Consider the following 22,496-nt stretch of genomic DNA (forward strand, 5'->3'; position numbering starts at 1 on the left):
CCATCTTCTGGGTTTCCGAAGCAGATTACTTGTTGTCCCACATGGGTATTTCTAACCTGGCCACTCATCTAAGGTTTAAATTAGAATCAAAATTTTTTTTTTAAAGTTCTCACTCAATATCATTCGGGGACAACTTGTACAAGACAACCACATACAGAAAGATTAGATTGGTACACCAATATTTATTTCATATGTGATCCATAGAGTTGGGAAATAGAACAGATTTTCACTTTGTCACTCAACACTAACTTTCAATTCATGGTCATACACCTGAAAAACAAGCATTCAACACTTTCACAGTAAATTCTTTGAATCCTAAATTCTGAATCTTCAATCTTTAATTGACAAACTAGATGATAGCTATATCACAAATACTGCCAGTAATATTGATTGATGTAGTTTATTTTCCAATGCATCTACAGAGTCAAACTGTTATAGAACGCCTAGAAGTGACATGATAGAGAGGTATAAAATTATGAGCGGCATTGATAGGGAGGGTGGATGGACAATGTCTGTTTCCCAATGTAAGGGTCCTCGTGGTAATGATAGTTTGAAGGGTAAATATTTCACACCAGAGGAGGTGTTCCAAGCAGGAACAGTAACAACACATAGAAGAAATCTGAAGAGGTACTTCAATGACCAGGGCTTTGAAAGATATAGAATTAATGCAGCCATATGGGAATGGAAAAAATAGGCGTGATGGTGGGCCAAGGGAGCTGTACAACTCCATTACAATATCTGGATGGGAATTATCACATTAGGAGCTCAGATGGCTTAGAGAGTATGCCTGGTTTAGAGAATATGCATTATGATCAGAGATTAAGGGAGCAGGGCTTTACTCTTTGGAGAGAAGGAGGATGAGAGGAGACATGATAGAGGTGTACAAGATAATAAGAGGAATAGATAGAGTGGATAGCCAGCGCCTGTTCCGCAGGGCACCGCTGCTCAATACAAGAGGATATGGCTTTAAGGTAAGGGGTGGGAAGTTCAAGGGGGATAGTAGAGGATGGGTTTTTAAGCAGAGAGTGGTTGGTGCGTGGAATGCACTGCCTGAGTCAGTGGTGGAGGCAAATACACTAGTGAAACTTAAGAGACTACTAGACAGGTATATGGAGGAATTTAATGTGGGAGAGTTATATGGGAGGCAGTGTTTAAGGGTCAGCAGAACATTGTGGGCCGAAGGGCCTGTACTGTGCTGTATTGTTCTATGTTCTATATCATAAACTACAGACTGGTATTGCAGTGCAGTGATTTATCTATGAGAGTACACTTCTCTCTCAGCCCAGTTACTTTGATTTTTAAATTCATTCTCAGTGTATGAGTACCCTTGACAAGGTCAGAGGTTATTGAATATCAAAAAGGTACAGATGGTGGAAATCTGAACTAAAAACAGAACACGCTGAAAACACACAGCAGGTCAGGTTGCATATGTGGAGTGGAAACAAGAAAGCTTTCAAGGCAGAAGACCCTCTGTTTATTACCTCCATTTCTACTGAGGAGGTGGTTTGAGGCTGCCATCTTGAAATGTTAAAGTCCTTGTCGAGGTTGTACTTGCTTCCACTGTATAGTCGCAGTAGGGATTTTGACTCAAGGATGAAGAGGAAAGACATATAAATTTCAAGTCAGGGTGGTTTATGATTTGAAGAAGGACTTTTAAAAAAGTGTTCTGAATCATCAGTTGCCCTAATCCTTTGAGTTGTAAACATTGCCTGATACACTGAAGCTCCATGCAGCAGATAAATACAGTGTTAGTCAAGTGAGCTGCTTTGTTCTGCGATGTTGTCAGATTCTTACGTGTTGTTGGAGTTTCACAAATTACGGTCACTGGCCTCCCTGGGTTAGAATGACATAACTTATGGGAATCTGACTTTATGCAAGTCCTCCCATATATTTTAAAGCATTTTGAAGCTAATAATGATACTTTTTTCATGGTATTCATTAATGACTGGTTTTCCATTATCTTTATATTTCCATTAGCTTAATTATGGGCAGTGTTAGGGTAATTATTACATGAAATGAAAAAAATCATAAGTACTGAAGGACCTAAATAGAATGGATGTGCAGTGATGTTTCCTATCTAGGACCAGAGGGCACAGCCTCAGAAAAGAAGAACGGAGATGAGGAGGAATCTATTTAGCTAGAGGGTAGTGAATCTGTGGAATTCGTTGCCGCAGAAGGTTGTGGAGGCCTAGTCACTGGGTAGTTTTAAAGCAGTTCTTGATTAGTTAGGGTGTCAAAGTTTAATGGGGAGACAAAAGGAGAATGGGGTTGAAAAGGATAATAAAGCAGCCTTGATGGAATAGTTGTACAGAATCTAGGCTGAATGACTGAATGGTCTGCATGTAGGGCAATACTATAGTAAATGAATGTTTCTGACTTCTGGAGAAATCAGCTTGTGGACACTTTACAGAAACAGAACCCTTATGTTACACAGGGACTGTCTATACTCCTGATGCAGTAGGATGAACCACATACGTCGTCTTTAACCAGCATCAAGGTTCGAATATCTCCCCCTATCTCACTAGAAAAAGAGCCTTTTATTATAATTCTGATTTGCTTTCTTTATTGTGTGGTCCAGAGAGAATCGGGCCTTGTTCTATTGTGGAATTCTGAGATGAATTCAATATGTTGGCAATCCTCCATCTCACACTTGTATTACTACTGTGAGCATTCTCTTGTTTTCTGACATTGATATTCGTTTCTAAGGAGGCATTACATTAATGTGTTTGAAGTACTTGAAAAACCATGAAAAGGAGGTGTGTTTCTTCTGGAAGATTGTATGAGGCACTGTGTATTTCAATAGTGCTCGCATTTCATGATCAAACCTGCATAACTATTTCTTCAGTGCCGGACTTCGGAGCGAAGGCTCCCAAGTTCGACTCCATCCGGCTCCCTTGCACACTTTCCATCCGTGCTGAGCTGAGCGTCGAGCTAGCAACTCGGCCTTGTACAAATAAGAAAGGCTGCTAAAAAAACACCGTCATGACGGCGTCCCGATGACTCCACTCAGAGCTGAGGGCTTTCTTCTTCTTCTGTTAACTTCTGGGAATGACAAGGCCAACATTAATTTCCGGTCTTTAATCATTTTCTGGAAATAGCTTGTGGGCTGTTCTCCAGGCTGCTGGAGTGCTTGGAGCAAAGGTGGGCTGTCCAGACGGTGTGCATGAAGAAACGGCCATGATGTTTAACTCAGTATGCGGTGTGATTTTGAGATGATGGTTCTTTGGCTCTGCTGCGTTTGTTTCTAGTGTAATGGAAACTATAGAGTCAAGAGATTGTAAAAAAAGGCTTTATGAAAATACCACAAGGATGTGAAAGATAACACACACTGCAGACTACAGTTTGCTGGGCAAAGAGAACATGTATTTCAAACGGTGGGTGGAATTGTCCAGGATTATGTCATACTTTGAGAATCCCAGGTTTCTAAGGCAATGGTTTATGTTTTTTGCAAATTTAATGATCAAAAGTGCCCTGGGATGGGATGATAATGAGAGAAAGGTGGAAGTTAGGGCTGGCAGAGGCCTATGACACGGGCCAGGACATATGCATCTTTCCTCCACATTAATGAAAATCACAATTCAAAAACTGATCTTCATATTTCTGTATCTTCAACAAGCAGGGTTTTTGCAAGGAATCCTACAAAGATCATGGGGGGAGTGCAAAGCTAAAGATGGCACCTGAGGGTGACTTCTCCTGGCCCATCAGCGAAACAGTTTAAATTATTCTAATGTCTCTATTTATTTTTTCAATATTTCTGGGGTCCGTGATCTACAGCTACACTCAAACTGTGGTTCTGCACAGGAACTGTGTAGACCTGTTCTTGGAGCTCACCACTCAGCCACATTTTCAATATCTCCAGGAGCAGCCTGAAGACGGGTGTGCCTTCGGGGTGCGGCCTGTGGACTCAATTTCTCGCCAGGGTAGCAAACTGAAGTGTTGCCGGGAGCTGGAACATGAAGACGCCGCGAGTGCAGCTGTCGGAGGCCTCTGCACTCAGGTAATCTATCTCTCTCTCCCTCCCCTCTCTGATCCTTGAGTCCAAAAAACTCAAAATAAAAGTACAGACAGAATATAACATCAAAACAGTGACTGTTTTTCTCCCCTCTTGCTGAGGAAGGAGTGATATCTCTCTCTCTCCTTTGTTAGTGAGAGAGAGGCGAAGTGATGCTGAACTGTTGGGAATAACACTAGTTTTTGATGAACTGTAGACCAGGGTCTCTCTTTGGGGCATGGTGGGTGGTAGGAATGCTGATGCTTTCTGCTAGAATAAGTGAGGGAAGGGTTGATGCAGTTTGCATGTGGAAGGGGGTGGGGCTTTGGGGTTCTTAGGTTTTTTTTCTGTCATTCATTCTTTGGCCGTTTTCTTCTGTTTCAAGGATGTCTGCAGAGAGTAAGAATTTCAGGTTGTGTACTGTATATGTTCTCTGATATTAAATGGAACCATTGAACTATATCATGGAAGCCAGTAAGGTGTCAAACATGCTTCTGTGTGCCCCTACGGAACTATACTATTTACCTAATCTCTACACCCAAAAATGAGTGTGCCAGCTTCCAATTTATGTCCTGTTTGGGTAACAAAACTATGCCACTTACTGGTTATAATGCACAAAGAACAGAGGATCACACACCTATTTTGTTGCTACAATTTATTCATCATGACCTCTTACTGAGAGCAATTGGGAAGAGATGAAGTTATCAGGGTAATCACCAGCAGCTAACAGACATGCCTCTCAACCATTGGATACTTAGTGACATAAAAAAAGATCTTGAACTGCCTGCCATTTTATTTTTTGACTTGTTTGCTTCATATTGATAACTGTGAACAAGAGATCAGATTCATCATTATAGATATGTATCACGATAATCAATCCATTTTGAATATCTGCCGAAGAGGCAATATACACATATCAGTTCTAAATAAGCAAAGTATTGTTGGAACCATTAATTAAACATGAGGTGTAAATTCAGGTAGGTATGTTTTAAGCTGTAAAATCTCTACGACTGGCTGCTTCCTGTCTTGATAAAAATCGAGTCCAGTGATCAGCTCCACATCCCGTACTCGTGCTGTGTGAGCCCAGATTCGCTCTTCAATCCACTGAGGATAACGTTTGCCCTCCTGCCAAAGAATATAGGAATCAATATCCACTGGCTATATGCTTAGGTTACTCCACATTCTTACCATGAACAATCTACGTCGTCAAATAAAATTAATGTACTGTTTACAGAATGAAATGTATTGCTAGGTCTTTCATATGCCTTTAGCTAGTTTGTTGATGTAATTACCAATTTCAAAGGCTGCGGCAGGGAAGGCACAGTCACCCCCCTCTTTGCAGACTGTGGATTTACAAATGGCATGGTGACAGATGCAAGGGAACTGTCCCAATTGATCACCAGCATCTGTGGAACAGAAGACCCAGTCCTAACATATGTTCTCTGCTGCTGGAGGGCCATTATCTCAGTGAAAGACGCCCTTTGCACTGCCACACGCTTGTTGATCTTCAAAGGGAAGAGCATGCTGGGCAGCCTGCACACTCCAGGATGCAGGAGTACGTGTTGAAGGATGCCCCGAATCTCAGTGCAGACAATTCTCTTGGGGAACGTCCACAGTCCAGAGCCCTTCCACTACTACACATGGAGGTGTAGAGCTGGATGGGGAAACTTCTTGAACAGTGAAAAGGGTACATCACACACAGGGGCCATACAGGTGGCATGGTTCTATCGCTACTTGTCTGTTATTTATTTATTTATTGGGATACAGCCTTTGCAGCCCTTCGGGCTACAGCCCTGATTTAATCCTCGCTTAATCACGGGACAATTTACAATAATTAATCTACCAACTGTTACGCCGATGGACTGTGGGAGGAAACTGGAGCACTCAGAGAGAACCCACACGGTCACTGGGAGAATGTGCAAACTTCTTACAGGCAGTGGCAAGAATTGACCCAGGTTGCCTGTACTGTAAAGCACCGTGCTAAACACTATACTACCTGCTGTCCCTTAGCTGATAAGGAAAAGTTTAGAGTGCTGATATAAGTTTTTGCAATGTCCTTTGTATATAGAGTATTTTTGTATTATGAATAAAGTTTATTTCTGTAGAAAAGAAAACTTCTTCAGAGTTTAGAGGACCATGAGATAAGCTTACAGAGACATAATATTATAAAGGAGCTTGAGAGGATTGAACCTAGAAAGAAAATTATTCTGGCTAAGAAGACTAAAGATCAGATCCTGAAATATAAGGTCCGGGATCAATAACTGAGATATAGAGACATTTCTTTAGATAAAACACAGTGAATCTTTGGAATTCTTTACCTAAGAGGAGAGTGGGTGCTCAACTACTGAATGTGCTCGGGACCCAGAGTAATAGATTTTTGAATGTTCATGGGATGTAGGAATCTGGAGACAATGGAGGAAGTTGGCGTCGAGGTAAAAGATCAGCTGGGATTTTATGCAATGGTGGAGCTCCTGCTCCCATTATTTAGTTATTACTTTTTCTCACAACAGAGGAGGCCATTCTGACAATTAACTTCACGCTGCCACTTAGCACAATTCCTCTCCCCCGGTGGAATTTTCCAGTCACTTACTCTCTCTCAGATGCCATCAAACATCTCCAATTCTCCTATCACCTACCTACGCTTGTGAGCATATGCAGCCGATTAACCAACCAACCAGAAAGAGCGTCTTTAGGATGTGGAAGGAAACCAAAGCACCCAGTGGAAACACATGTGGTAATAGGTAGAGACTGCAAACTCCACTCAGAGAGCATACAAACCCCACACAGTGTTTAAAAGACTCTTGTGTGAAAAGAAGCTCTCTTCATGAATAATTGTTTCAGAAGATGTTTTTGTTTGTTCACAAAGGCGTCAGAATAATATTGATTATAACTCTGACATGCAGTATTTTAGAATATAACACTGAAATACAATACTTTAGGACAGTAATTCTTCTGGCATTGTTGCAGGTTGAATTATCAATGAGTTATGTGACTGGTTTGCCTTTCACATCACTTAAGGAGGGAATAGTGAACAGGAGGAAAAGGTTTCTCCTGCCTCCTTGATGGAGCCCTCACATCCTTACAAACAGCTTTATCTTGGCAGCTGGGTATCTCTGAGGTATTTCCCGGCTGCCTCAGGAATCCAGTTAGACGTGCTTACTAAAAGCCCAAAGCAGAATGCGAACTGGTTAGTCTAGAAAGTAGTAGTTTGGATCAACATGTAGATCAACATGTAGATCAACATGTTTTTTTTTTATAAAATTGGGTCATTATGAAAAGATTCAGTGCATGTTAGGACAGATCCACTGTTCATTATTGAAGTAGAACTGATAGATTGTCTACTTACCGGGCAGCTCTCACTGTTATCCGGCCGATGAGGTAGAATGAATGACCTTACACTCAAAGGGCCAACACAAGACAGAGGGGTCTGTGCAGTGTTGTTGCAGTTGGTAAGGATTACATAAAAGTGACTTGGAATGGGGACGTTCGTGTCACTTACATGCCTAGAAAAACAACATGGAAAGTCATTAAAAGGGTAAGATTTTATATCACTATCAGTGCCCCCATCTTGTAATGACATTTGATCGGATTACCCAAAGCTATCTTTGCCCGAATTTCCCTCCTCCAGATTTGTACATTTGGTCTCGTTGGCCCTCGCATTCTGCAAGCTGAATCATGAGGACACAAACAGAGTCTGTGAACAGTCCAGATCAGGCCCTGTCTAGAAAATTTCTGCTGGAAGTTTCTGAGTCAGGGACATTGAAGAAAACTGAGTTACCATGGAAACCAGGGCAGGGCTTATCAGTTGTCAGCGTTTTTCTTTCAATATTACTATACATTGCATTTCAAAACATTTTCAGTAGAATTAATTTAGAATGAAGGTGAGGAGAAATTTCTCTCGCCAGAGAGTGGTGAATCTGTGATTTTATTACCACAGGTTGTGGTGGAAGCCAAGTCATTGGCTATATTTAAGGCAAAAGTTGATTGATTCTTGATTAGTCAAGGCATTGAAGATGCAGAGAGAAGGCAGGAGATTGGGATTGAGATGGAAATGGATCAGCCATGATGAAATGGTGGAGCAGACTCGATGAGCCAAATGGCCTAATTCTACTCCTGTATCTTATGGTTTTATGATCTTAAATAGATTAAAACACTAATTAAAAATGTATACAGTTCATGGCAGGATCCTTGGGTGTACAGAGGGAACTTGAGGTCCAAGTCCATTGCTCCCTGTAAGTGACTGCACTAGTTGATAGGGAGGTAAAGAAGATATCTGGTGTGCTTGAGGCATTGAGTTCAAGAGTCAGGAGGTTACGTTGCAGTTTTATAAAACTCTGGTTAGGACTTACCTGGAGTATTAAGATTTGTATGTTTTGTATATAATATGTGAAGGCTTTGCAGAGGATACAGAAGAGGTCATCAGGATACTGCCTGGATTTTTGGGCATGTGCTATAAAGAGAGGTTCTTCAAACTAGGATTTCTCTGAAGCTACCAAGACTGGGAAGATCTGATAGAATCCTATAAGATTATGAGAAGCAGTGAGTAGACAGCTGATATCACTTAATGCCTAATACAGCAAAAAATATATTTACAGTGAGAGGGGGAAAGTTCAAAGGAAATGTGTGGGTTCTTTACATAGAGAGTGAGATGCTGGAAATCTTGAGGAACACAAAAAAACACTGGAAGAACACAGCAGATCAGGCAGTGTCTATGGAAGGAAATGAACAATTGATGCTTAGAGGCATCTAAGAGGCCTGTTCGATAGGTTTATGTACCTACCTAACGGATGTGGACTGTGTGCAGGCAAAGTTGGGTTAGTTAATTAGGCATCATTAGTTTAACTATTTTTTTTCACCATTTCAGAATCAGGTTTAATATCACCAGCATATGTCATGAAATTTATTATCTTTGCTGCAGCAGTACAATTCAATACATGGTAAATATAGAAAAGAAACTGAATTATTGTAAATATATATATATGTATATTAAATAGTTAAGTTAGAATAGGTAGTGTAAAAACAGAAGTAAATAAAAAAAGGTAGTGAGGTAGTGTTCACAGGTTCAATGTCCATTTAGGGATCGGGTGGCAGAGTTCTTGAATCACTGAGTGTGTGCCTTCAGGCCTCTGTACCTCCTACCTGATGGTAACAGTGAGAAGAGGGCATGTCCTGGGTGATGGGCGTCCGTACTTACTCAGTTTAACTATTTAATATATATATTTATACTGTAATACACATTTTTCTATTATTGTATTGTACTGCTGCCACAAATTTAAGACATTTCACGAGATATGCCGGTGATATTAAACCTGATTCTGATTCTGAATTTGTTTGGTACAGCAGTGTTGTCTGACGGGCATTTTACTGTGATGTATAGTTCTATGCTTTTGGTTCTATGTTCTTTGTTAGTAATGTTAACTCTAATGATTAGAAAATAATTTTCTTTCCCTCACCTCGACTATAATAGCAATATTCTTTCCCCTACTGTATCAAACTGGAGGGCTTGAGGACAGTTTTCCCAATGTAAATGTGGGGCCATGTCAGCGAGAGTCTACACTGCCTGACTCCATTTGGAAGCTAAAGATGGACTGCAATCAGTTGTTAAAGCAGTTAAGTTAACAACTCTTGAGTTTATATCAGGGACTTGAAGCATGCCAATAGTAATGCTGAGAAACACAGGCAGCTTTGTGTGGGACTACTCCCAATATTGGCAACAAGGGCCAAATGGCAGCATTTGTACAGCTATTTACTAATGAGCAAGGCATATAGAGAAATAAATGGTTCATGATGTTGCTTTCTTTACCAAGATTCAAACAGCATAAAGACAGAAAGTACTGGAAATTCAGCAGGTCAGGCTGTGAAAAGAAGGATTAATGTTTCAGCGCTAAGAACCTTTATTAGAGCTGGGAAAGAGGTAAAAGGAACTTTTGTGGCCTGATTAAGGGTTTTCACCCAAAACTTGAACAGACCATTTCTCTCCACGTCTCCTGAGTTCCTCCAGTACCTTGTGTGTGTTGTTCCAGATTTCCAACACCTGCAACCCCTTGTGTCTCCTTACAAGGAGGATGGGAGGACGTGATCACCAGTGTGAACAGAGAGTTAAACTGGAAATGAGATTACCCGGTAAATGGGAACAGTCAAGAGAGTGAGAACAGATAAAACAAAAGCACAGATGTGGTTTGTGGACGTGGTTTTTGGTCAATGATAAAAGCATTTTTAAATTAATTTCTCTTCCCACAGGTATGACCTGACCTGTTGAATATTTCAAGGTTTTTATCATTTTTAATTATTTTTAATTTATTAAGCCTTTTTATTTCAGATTTCCAGCATCTACAGGTTTTTAAATTTTATTCATTTTTTAAAAATTTCTATTTGGATACACTGTTGATGATCAGAATCATAGGCAATTCTCATGATTTGAAATGTAACAGCATTTCCCCTCACTGTGGCATTATTACAAAAATTTAATTTGCTTTTTCTAGAGACTTGAGATCTCTAGAAACTTTTATTTGAAACCTATACTTATCCAAGATTATTTTCTCCAATGTAAGGCAAAGATGAGGGGGAATTAATACTTGCATAAGGAAAAGAACAGATAACACAATGTTGCAGTACAAAGTTACTTGCTACCCTCTATCCCAGAGAGCACCAGAGACAGAATATATTCAAGGTGCAGATTAACAAGTATTGGAACTGCGTGGCATGATATCTGATACAACACACACAAAATGCTGGAGGAACTTTGCAGGTCAGGGAGCATCTATAGAAATGAATAAACAGTCACTGTTTCGGAACAAGACCCTTCTTCAGGACTGGAAAGGAACAGGGAAGGTGACAGAATAAAAAGGTGGGGGGAAGGGAAGGAGAACTAACTAGAATGCAATAGGTGAAGCCAGGTGAGTGGGAAAGGTAAAGGGCTGGAGAAGAAGGAATATGATAGGAGAAGTGAGCGATCAATAGGAGAAACGGAAGGAGGAGGGGACCCAAACGGAGGTGATAGGTGGGTGAGAAGAGGTAAGTGGCCAGAGTGGGGCGGGGGGATTTTTTTTTAATAGGAAGAAGAAATTGATATTTATGCCATTGGAAGCTTGGAGGCTACTCAGACAGAATATAAGGGTGGCCTCATCATGGTACAAGAGGAGGCCATGGACTGACTTGTCGGAATGGGAATGGGAATTGCAATTAAAATGTTTGGCCACCGGGAAGATCTGGTTTTTGGCAGGTGGAGCAGAGGTGTTCAGTGGAGTGCTCCCCCAATTTATGATGGGTCCCACCAATGTAGAGGGGGCTGCATCAAGAGCACTGGACACATTAGACAACCCCAGAAGATTCGCAATAAAGTGTTGCCTCACCTGGAAGGACTGTTTGGGGCACGAAATGGAGATGAGTGAGGAGGTGAATCGGCAGGTGTAGCACTTTGGACGCTTAAGAGGGATAAGTGCTGGGAGGAAGATTAGTGGGGAGGGAGGAATGAACAAGGGAACCATGGAGGGAGCAATCCCTGCAAACAGTTCAATTCAATTTCACTTGCCCCATCACTAAACTGTTCCCACAATCTATAGGCTCACTTTCAAGGACTCTTCATCTCATGTTCTCAATACTTATTGCTTTTTTTCTCTTTTGTATTTGCATAGTTTGTTGTCTTATGCACATTGGCTGTTTGTCCTCCCTGAGAATGCCTGCGAGAAAACAAATCTCTGGGTTGTATATGGTGACTTGTATGTACTTTGATAAGAAATTTACCTTGAACTTTGAATCAATAGGTTTTGGAGTAGTGGGAAAGTGGCACTGAGACCAAGACTGGATCAGCCATCACACAGGACAAAGAAGCCATCTGGTCGTTGCCTGCTTCTATTTATTTCATTCATATTAAATGTATTCACAAAGCATCATGGCAATATTTTGAAATCAGGTGTCTCGTTGGCTCTATTTTATTTTACATTATGGTTCATTATGAAAGCCATCTGGGTGTTGGAGTGGAGATACATCTCTACCGAAGGAGGTGTAAGACATTCCTTTCCTCTGACAGACTGCGGATCACCATTGAGCAAGTTGTAGTGCCTGCTTAGCCCTCACCCCAGCCGATCAGGGTCAGGGTCTTGTGAAGCCATGGGAGCAGGTGGTGGCTGGTCGTATGAGCAGCTGGTGCACATCACAAGTCCTGGTTATGCGACCATTGATTTAAAGGTGGGAATTCTTCCAAGTCAGCTACACTCTATTACTGATGTAGCTGACAACTTTTCAGACATAATGGTACCACGTATCCAGAACATATTATATATTTTTATCTATTCTTAAATAAATTTCAAGTAGTGAGATTATCCTTTCCACAAACCAGGTTTCCTTTTCAATATTTCTTAATTATGCTCTCAAAATGGTGATCAAAATTTACTCTTTGTGTCAAACGAAACAAAATACAAAATGAATGCTTCTTACTTACATTTGGATTTCCTTTGGTGTATCAGAGTGTCCATCATAATTATAATCAAACACTGGCCCGCTCATCACATTGATGCCATTCTTCCGTACAGCCTCCTTCAGCAACATACTATCATGGAAGTAATGCCATATCTCTATGAAGCATCAGATAAACTGAAGTTGGTCATTTTGATATTTATTATAGGAAAAGTTCTGTTCAATATTTATTTAGAAACATTTCCACAACATTCCTCTTAAATCCCATGACACAGAAACAGGTTTCCATAGGGGCTTTTTGTAAGCTTTATACTTTTTTTTCACTAATTCATTGCAAGAAATAACTTTTATAAGGTTTTTCTTTAGCACTTGGTACCATGTTTTTTTGATCCTGTGCATCTCTGATATGTGTTTCAAGATTTCTTGAGTCTAAAGGGACGTATTGAGGCCAATGTCTTGAAACTTTTGATTAATTTTGAAGGGATGATGGTTTGAATGCTGAGCTGTAGTCAATAAAGAGCACCTTGATGAATCCTTATTTGCTGTCCAGATATTCCAGAGTTGAGTGAAGAGCCAGGAGTGGGCGTTTGCTCACCAGGGTTTATGGGACAGTAGTGCTGAAGGCTGAACTGAAATCCAGAAATAGCATTCTGACATAAATATCCTTGTTTTCAAGGTGTGTCGGGGCCAGGTGCATGACAGATACTATGGTGCTCTTGGTAAGCATTTCAGCGAATGGCCAATGTGACACAGATGGAGTCTGTCATTAATATAGTTCAGATTTTTACTGGTTTCCAGAACTTTATTCCAGTGTTCCAGAGTTTTAAATCTTGCCTTACACAATTTGAGTCTTCCTGACAATACTGCGAACTGATGAACAAACCAGCATTTTGTTAGATTTAACCAAAATTTCTACCACAGAAACACATAAAATATGCAGTATAATTAATGATAAATTATGATTTTGGAAGAGTACAAAATTAAGTCAACAATATTTCATGGCCCTGTGTTGTAAAACGTTCTGGTAATAAATTAATTTGGAAAGATTTCATCTGGCGCCAAAATAGGCCCATAGCGAACACCATTTCACTGAGCCTACGCTCATCTCTGGAGCATCTGGATAATAAAGGCACCTTATTATCTCTAAAACTCAGCTTTCAATACTATCATTCCTAGCAAAATCATCTTCAATCTCCTATATCTGGGATACAACAACTCCCTTTGTAATTGAATCCTTGATTTCCTGACCAAAAGCCAACAATCAATAAGGAACGGCTGCAAAATCTTTGCCACAATTATCCTCAACAAAGCTGCGTTCTTTGCCCACTACTCTGCTCTCTGTACAGCCATGGCTGGGAGTACAGATTCTTCTCTAACCCATGGTGGACAAGAGCTCAAATAATGATGGGTCAGAGCACAGAAAGGAGACAAAAGAGCCCAGTGGCACAATGTCATGGCAACAACTATTCCCTCAAGGTGAGCAAAGGTTCCAGCCACTGACCTCAGGAAGAGAAGCTGTGAATGTGGTCCTGTTTATGGATGGTGCTGAGATCAAGCAATTTGACAACTTCATGTTCCTAGGAGTAAACATCATGAATAGCCTGTTCTGGTTCAACTATGTAGATACCATAGCCAAAGCACACCTGAGGAAGCATCTCCACTTTCTCAGAAGGCTAAAGAAGTTTGGCAAGTCCTCGTTGACCTTCACTAATTTTTATCAATGAACCTCAGAAAGCATCCTATCTGGATACACTATGACAACTGCTCTGACAAAACCACAAGAAGCTACAGAGAGTTGTGGACACAGCTCAGCACATCACGGGAATTAGCCTCCTCTCCATGGAATCTGTCTACATTTCTTACTGGCTTGGCAAAGCAGCTTATGTTATCAAACACCTCACCCATCCTAGACATTCACGGTACTTTCTCTGTAACTGTAACATTATATTCTGTGTTGTGTTTTTTTTTTGTGCTACCTTAATGTACTTACGTTTTTAAAATGATCTGGATGGCAAAACAAAGTTTTTCACTGTAGCTCAGTATATGTAACAATAATAAACCTATTACCAATTGAAGTTTCTAAAATAGTCATCTCGTACGTAAAAGGACAAGTTGGAGCCATTAAGTCATGGTTACCCAGGAAATAATAAATATTAATCACACTTACTTTTAAAAGCCTGATACATAGGCACAAGATTGCTGGTAATTAATGCATCATATTGTTGATTTCCTGTTACCATATCTGCAAAAATACCATTACATATTATTAAAGGGAAATAATATTCTGATCTGGATTCACATGAATCTGAACTATTTCATCAACTTGCCCCCATTACATTACAGATTAATAAAAGCGAATGACAAAAGAAAGTATTGTTTCACAAGACTTTTAGAGAACTGAAAATTTGCCATCAATTCTATTTGTTGCAACATTCACTCACAGTCCATCACTGAATTATTCAAGTTGAGACCATCTTTCAAATCCAAACTTCAACAGAGTCTCTAGGCAGGAACACCCAATGGAGTGCTTTTTTCCCAAGTTATGATTTACAAGTTGAAGAGCTGACCAACAGGGTAACTAGTTTTCAACACAGTAGTTACTAACAGTAACTAATGAAGTTTAACTGAGATTCCTTTACATAGTCGGTGCTCCTTTCCGAAATCAAGCTAAAGTGAATTCACTTACTGGGAGGATATAGAAACCCGTAGGTGATGTTTGAAGCTGTATTATAATATGAACACCGCTGGCTGTTACTTGGAGAGATTCGAGGATCAGCCCGTAGGCAGTTGTGAATGTCAGGGGGTAGAACAGACTGTCCCTGCTGGTGAAATACAAGCAAAAGTTAAGTAAAATAAAAGGTTTTAATGTGAACTTGCAATATGTTGGACTGAGTTCAGCTCCTGAAACAATCGGATATTAACTTGCCAAACCGCGCAGACCAACTCCACAGTACTGTCAAGCATTCAATGTCATATATTTGAATCATTTGATTACAGTTTAATCATCTTGTACGTTTATGGCTTCATTCATAACAATACAATTTATTGGGAAAGGAGCAGCAATTCACTTGATTGCTGGCCTCCACAGATACTTAGAAAAACATTGGACTATTTACCTCACCAGCATTTGTCACCAGCTTTGTTTTGGCCTATGACAGTGGTGTCATCAGCAAACTTAAATATGGCGTTGGAGCTGTACTTATACTCACAGTCTTAAGTATAAAGCTAGTAGCGCAGTGGGCTAAGCACATAGCCTTGTCCAGAACAAGCTATCTAGTTCACCAAACCTGAGAAACAAGATGTTAAAATAAAAAGGCATCAGGGTCTTGGGAGTAGATGGCGTTCTTGTTAAGGTTCTACTGCTTAGCTGGATAGGAACTTCAGACGTAAGTACACAACTTCATCTTCTATATGTGAGGTGTGAAGGTCATGTCAGGGACAATGTAATTATTACTCTCTTCAAGTCTGGATGGATTCTGTCCAACTACAACACAGTGGACATAATTTTCATTGGGTATTAAGTCAAGAAATATGCAGGGAGCAGTAGTAACACTTTAGCATGGCCTTTTTTGACTTCATTAAAAACCTTTCACTCCATCAATCAGCAGTGATGGTGCAGAATTCTTCTCAAATGTCAATGTTCAAAAATATTTGTCTTCATTTTATAAATTCTGCATGATGCCATGCAAACTAATCTCTGTGTGATCAGCTGACAAATAAGGTTGTGTTATCACCCCATTTCTTCTCTCAATTGTCCATGACATAATACTACACCCCAGTTTCAACAAACTACTGCTGGAGTGGAAAATAGGACAAATAGAAATCTCTTCAGTTCAGGTTATCTCCACTTGAGGACCAAGATTGCCTCAACTTCAGTCAACAAACCACAGTAGGCAGATGACACATGCAGATACACATATTTGGGGAGCAAGCTCCAAGCCATCTTGACTTGTCCACTGCAGCATGCAAGCAGATGAGCTTAAGACATGCAAATTGAAGGACATTTACTGATCTCCCTGAACTGTATAACATTGCACTTCAACAGAAAAGGTCCACTAAGAAATTATGTAAATATGGGCTACATCCCACGACTGAGGAACCGCCTCTAATTGACACCAAACATTGATGATCATAGTCACCACTATGTTCACTATACCAACACAGATTTTGCTCAACTGAGGAAAACATATGGTTAAAGATCAAGACCTCAGACCCACCACATGATCCACTGGACAGCTAGGATCACTGCCTTCCCTAGGTATTTGAACCAGGGACTACCAACAGCAGGCTTCTCAAGCACTGGAAAGACATGGCCATTACTGTCTGCAAAATCCTCTAAGAGCCTTGGTCCGTGTATATAATCAGTATCAGTGTGTCTCCTAGCCAACATCCCCTAGCTGTGTCCCACTAATATTATTTACTGGGTTCAAATGAGCAGCCCATGCCAATTGCAACACCAAACACCCTCACCATGCATTGTGTTCCAAGATCTGTAACAGCCAGAGATGGCTAATGGAAATTGGAACCAATCCATAGATCTTCTCGAAGCATCTTGAAACTTCCTCACTGACTCTCCAGCCTCCCTGATGGCCACATCTGTGCCAGGTGCACCGAGATGCAGCTCCTCAGAGACCATGTTAGGGATCTGGAACTGCAGCTTGATGACCTACTGCTTATTAGGGAAAGTAAAGAGGTGATTGACAGGAGCTACAGGGAGGTAGTCATCCCTCAGCTACAGGGCTCAGAAAACTGGGTGACTGTCAGGAGAGGGAAGGGAAATGCCAGATAGTGGAGAGCTCCCCTGTGGCTGCCCCCCTCAGTAACAAGTATCTCATTTTGGATGCTGTTGAGGGGGACGACCTGACATGGGATAGCCACCGTGACCAGGTCTCTGGCACTGAGCCTGGCGCTGTTGTGCAGGAGGGAAGGAGGGAGAAGAGAAAAGTGGTGGTCATAGGAGATTCCATAGTCAGAGGAACAGACAGGAGATTCTGTGAGATTCATAGGGATACCCGCATGGTGTGATGCCTCCCAGGTGCCAAGGTACCGGCTGTCTCGGATGGGGTCCAGAATATTCTGAAGGAAGAGGGCGAGCAGTCAGCTGTCTTGGTACATGTTGGTACCAATGACATAGATAGGAGAAGGGAGGAGGTCCTGTAGAGAGATTTCCAGGAGTTAGGAAGGAAGCTGAGAAGCAGGACCTCCAGGGTAGTAATCTCAGGATTGCCACCTGTGCCACGTGCTAGCGAAGGCAAGAATACTAGGATCAGGCAGATGAATACGTGGCTGAGAGACTGGTGCAGGGGGCAGGGCTTCAGATTCTTGGATCATTGGGATCTCTTCTGGGGGAAGTATAACCTGTTCAAAAAGGACGGGTTACATCTGAACCCAAAGGGGACCAATATCCTGGTGGGAAGGTTTAATAGAGCTGTTAGGGAGGGTTTAAACTAATGGCAGGGGGATAGGAACCGGAATGACAGAGCGAAGGAAGGGGAAAACAGAAATAAATCCAAGGTAGTGAGTAGTAAAGATGTCAGGAAGGACAGGCAGTTGATGGGGCAAATTTGCAGCCATTACAGTGGCATGAGAGAGGAACTGGCCAAAGTTGACTGGAAAGGGACACTGGCGGGAAAGACGGCAGAGCAGCAGTGGCTGGAGTTTATGCGAGAAGTGAGGAAGGTGCGAGACAGGTATATTTCAAAAAAGAAGAAATTTTCAAATGGAAAAAGGATGCAACCATGGCTGACAAGAGAAGTCAAAGCCAAAGTTAAAGCAAAGGAGAGAGCATACAAGGAAGCAAAAATTAGTGGGAAGACAGAGGATTGGGAAGTTTTTAAAAGCTTACAAAAGGAAACTAAGAAGGTCATTAAGAGGGAAAAGATGAACTATGAAAGGAAGCTAGCAAATAATATCAAAGAGGATACTGAAAGCTTTTTCAAGTATATAAAGGTTTAAAGACAGGTGAGAGTAGATATAGGACTGATAGAAAATGATGCTGGAGAAATTGTAATGGGAGATAAGGAGATGGCGGAGGAACTGAACGAGTATTTTGCATCAGTCTTCACTGAGGAAGATATCAGCAGTATACCGGACACTCAAGGGTGGCAGGGAAGAGAAGTGTGCGCAGTCACAATTACGACAGAGAAAGTATTCAGGAAGCTGAATAGTCTAAAGGTAGATAAATCTCCTGGACCAGATGCAATGCACCCTTGTGTTCTGAAGGAAGTAGCTGTGGAGATTGCAGAGGCATTAGCAATGATCTTTCAAAAGTCAATAGATTCTGGCATGGTTCCGGAGGACTGGAAGATTGCAAATGTCACTCCGCTGTTTAAGAAGAGAGCAAGGAAGCAAAAAGGAAATTATAGACCTGTTAGCTTGACATCAGTGGTTGGGAGGTTGTCGGAGTCGATTGTCAAGGATGAAGTTACGGAGTACCTGGAAGCATATGACAAGATCGGCAGAACTCAGCATGGTTTCCTTAAAGGAAAATCCTGCCTGACAAACCTATTGCAATTTTTTGAGGAAATTACAAGTAGGCTAGACAAGGGAGATGAAATGGATGTTGTATATTTGGATTTTCAGAAGGCCTTTGACAAGGTGCCGCACATGAGGCTGCTAAACAAGATAAGAGTCCATGGAATTACAGGAAAGTTACATACGTGGATAGAGCATTGGCTGATTGGCAGGAAACAGAGAGTGGGAATAAAGGGATCCTATTCTGGTTGGCTGCCGGTTACCAGTGGCATTGCACAGGGGTCAGTGTTGGGGCCGCTTCTTTCAACGATTTGGATTATGGAATAGATGGCTCTGTGGCTAAGTTTGCTGATGATACGAAGATAGGTGGAGGGGGCCGGTAGTGCTGAGGAAACGGAGAGTCTGCAGAGAGACTTGGATGGATTGAGAGAATGTGCAAAGAAGTGGCAAATGAAGTACAATGTTGGAAAGTGTATGGTTATGCACTTTGGCAGAAGAAATAAATGGGCAGACTATTACTTAAGTGGGGAGCGTATTCAAAGTCCTGAGATGCGACGGGACTTGGGAGTCCTCATGCAGGATACCCTTAAGGTTAACCTCCAGGTTGAGTCGGTGGTGAGGAAGGTGAATGCAATGTTGGCATTCATTTCTAGAGGAATAGAGTATAGGAGCAGGGACGTGATGTTGAGGCTCTATAAGGCACTGGTAAGACCTCACTTAGAGTACTGTGGGCAGTTTTGGTCTCCTTATTTAAGAAAGGATGTGCTGACATTGGAGAGGGTTCAGAGACGATTCACTAGAATAATTCCGGGAATGAGAGGGTTAACATATGAGGAACGTTTGTCTGCTCTTGGACTGTATTCCTTGGAGTTTAGAAGAATGAGGGGGGACCCCATAGAAACATTTTGAATGTTGAAAGGCATGGACAGAGTGGATGTGGCAAAATTGTTTCCCATGGTGGGGGAGTCTAGTACGAGAGGGCATGACTTAAGGATTGAAGGGCGCCCATTCAGAATAGAAATGCAAAGAAATTCTTTTGGCTAGAGGGTGGTGAATCTGTGGAATCTGTTGCCACAGGCGGCAATGTAGGCCAAGTCATTGGGTGTATTTAAGGCAGAGATTGATAGGTATCTGAGTAGCCAGGGCATCAAAGGTTATGGTGAGAAGGCGGGAGAGTGGGACTAAATGGGAGAATGGATCAGCTCATGATAAAATGGCGGAGCAGACTCGATGGGCCGAATGGCTGACTTCTGCTCCTTTGTCTTATGGTCTTATGGCCTCATGAGAATCCCTGGTGCACGATGACTCAATATTCCATGTGACAGAAGTCCAGCATAAATACAAGTAGCAGCAAACCACCTGCCACATTGCCAGCTGCCCCAGATCCCACAGGACTGGAGAGGAAGTGAGTCAGCCTCAGCGCCACAACCCTATTTAAGAAGAAGAAACAACAACTGATAGGTGCCATGAATTTCATAGAAGCCAACGTCACCAACGTGCACCTCCTAGCAGTCAAGATTAGAGTAGATTTCTTAGCAGTACGATGTAAATCTCCAATACACCCTCCTGCAGTAAAAGCTCCATGGCCTTTCTCGTGAGTTGAAGTAAGGAGTAACAACCAAACGTCATATGAAAAACCTAAAAACAAGGTTATGTCTTAATGTTGCCTATGTTAGTATTAATGTTGGAATCACTCTAAGGATGTGGGAAAATTCATTTTTTTCAGTGGTTTTTGTTCCTGTTAGGATTACTTTAATGATACAAGGCTTTCACTGCCATAGCACAAACACATCATTATTGGCCACTAAACCACAACCACATCCCACACCTCGCCCATGCACCAGCATTCCAATGAGTTTTACTTGGGATTCTTTGGTTATTTCTGGTTGTTAGCACCTCTTATTTTTCAACTCACATTTTTCCGGTTTCTGTCTTTTTTTTCCTTATTAATAGAACATTAATGCTCATTCCTATTTACCTCTTCTCCTGGTCCCTCTGTGCCATACCCTTTCTCCTGTTTTATTTTTGAGTTGTTTTGATTCTACTTCAGTTCCTTATCATTCTCCCATTGTTCCCTTTCAATTACCCACCTTGTTTTCTTTCCTCTCTCACTTTAACTTTTCTGTTTCTCTTTCAGTCTGCCAAGTTCTGCATTCCCCAGTGGCCCAGGAATTACAGTGATTCTGATGAATGCAAATACGGAAGTTAACAAGTCTTATCATCTCCAAAGGCAGTGATGTCTTTGTGAACTTTGTGTACATTGGCTGCTTCTAAATACTTGGCCCTTCCTGTTGCAAAGCATATTGTGAACTTTAACAATACTTAATGCCTTGTGCAAAATAAAACAACAAAATATGGTTCAGTCAGGATAATAGTCTTAAATAGCAGATTGTGGAGTCTCATTAGTCTAGAAGAATATTCAAAATTTGTAAATTTATTTTATTATAACCATATAACAATTACAGCACGGAAACAGGTCCGTGCCAAACGCTTACTCTCACCTAGTCCCACCGACCTGCACTCAGCCCATAACCCTCCATTCCTTTCCTGTCCATATACCTATCCAATTTTTCTTTAAACGACAATATCGAACCTGCCTCTACCACTTTTACTGGAAGCTCGTTCCACACAGCCACCACTCTCTGAGTAAAGAAGTTCCCCCTCGTGTTACCCCTGAACTTTTGCCCCCCAACTCTCAACTCATGCCCACTTGTTTGAATCTCCCCTACTCTCAATGAAAAAAGCCTATCCACGTCAACTCTATCTATCCCCCTCATAATTTTAAATACCTCTGTTGAGTCCCCCCCTCAACCTTCTATGCTCTAAAGAATAAAGGCCTAACTTGTTCAACCTTTCTATGTAACTCAGGTGCTGAAACCTATGTAATTTTCTAGTAAATCTTCTCTGTACTCTCTCTATTTTGTCTTGTTATACCTTTCTTAATTCCTTGCATACTTCCCAGACATAATTTGCTTTCTATACAAGGATTAAAATGTTACAAATTTTGCTCTATGCTTCACTGTTTTTGAGACTTTTATTATGTGACTGGTTGGTCAGCCAGACTGCAGGCCTTCTTGTCTTTGATTTTTGAGGTCTTTGATTTCTTTGCCATTTACTGCAAATTCAATCAACATCTTAATTTAAAAGCTTGATCTGAAGAGAGAAATTTGTGCACTAGTGCACTGATTTGAAACTAAATTGCATTGAATTGCATGATCTTAGCATTGAAGTTCTTTGTTAAATGCCCAGTCAACACTAACCACATCATCTTTTAATATAACTTCAATGGAATTAAAATGAAAACAGATTTTAAGTTGTGGGGTCAAGCTCTATTTGCCATTCTGCATTTGTGGTCCAAACAGCAAGTTCCATTTTGCCAGAATACAGTTTATACTGTGTGAGGTGTCAAAATGAGGCTGTGCCTACATGTTCTGCAGATAAGAATTTTTAAAGGAATATTGAAGAAGAAAAGGGATTTTTTTTTCCAGTGTCATGGCCAATGTCATCCCTCAATCAGCATTGGCAAAAACAGGCAAGCAGGCTGTGTTGTCAATAGAAGATTACTTTGTGAACAGTAGGTGCTTCTCATTAGCCCTAGTCCTTGCTGCTGCACCAC

General features: G+C 41.2%; 1 protein-coding gene across 1 annotated transcript in view; it reads right to left on the reverse strand.

The window, feature by feature from the left end:
- Nucleotides 1–4,629: 4,629 nt before the first annotated feature.
- Nucleotides 4,630–22,496, reverse strand: part of LOC140194094 (ectonucleotide pyrophosphatase/phosphodiesterase family member 3-like) — a 96,404-nt gene continuing 78,537 nt past the window's right edge. The window contains exons 19-23 of the mRNA XM_072251518.1: nt 15,093–15,228; nt 14,574–14,648; nt 12,432–12,564; nt 7,338–7,494; nt 4,630–5,116 (exon numbers count right to left, since the gene is read on the reverse strand). Coding sequence (XP_072107619.1) covers nt 4,946–5,116; nt 7,338–7,494; nt 12,432–12,564; nt 14,574–14,648; nt 15,093–15,228 — 672 coding nt within the window. The 3' untranslated portion in view covers nt 4,630–4,945. The remainder of the gene's footprint in view (nt 5,117–7,337; nt 7,495–12,431; nt 12,565–14,573; nt 14,649–15,092; nt 15,229–22,496) is intronic.

Source organism: Mobula birostris, chromosome 2 (genome assembly GCF_030028105.1).
Source record: "Mobula birostris isolate sMobBir1 chromosome 2, sMobBir1.hap1, whole genome shotgun sequence".
In the NCBI taxonomy this organism is placed as follows: domain Eukaryota; kingdom Metazoa; phylum Chordata; class Chondrichthyes; order Myliobatiformes; family Myliobatidae; genus Mobula; species Mobula birostris.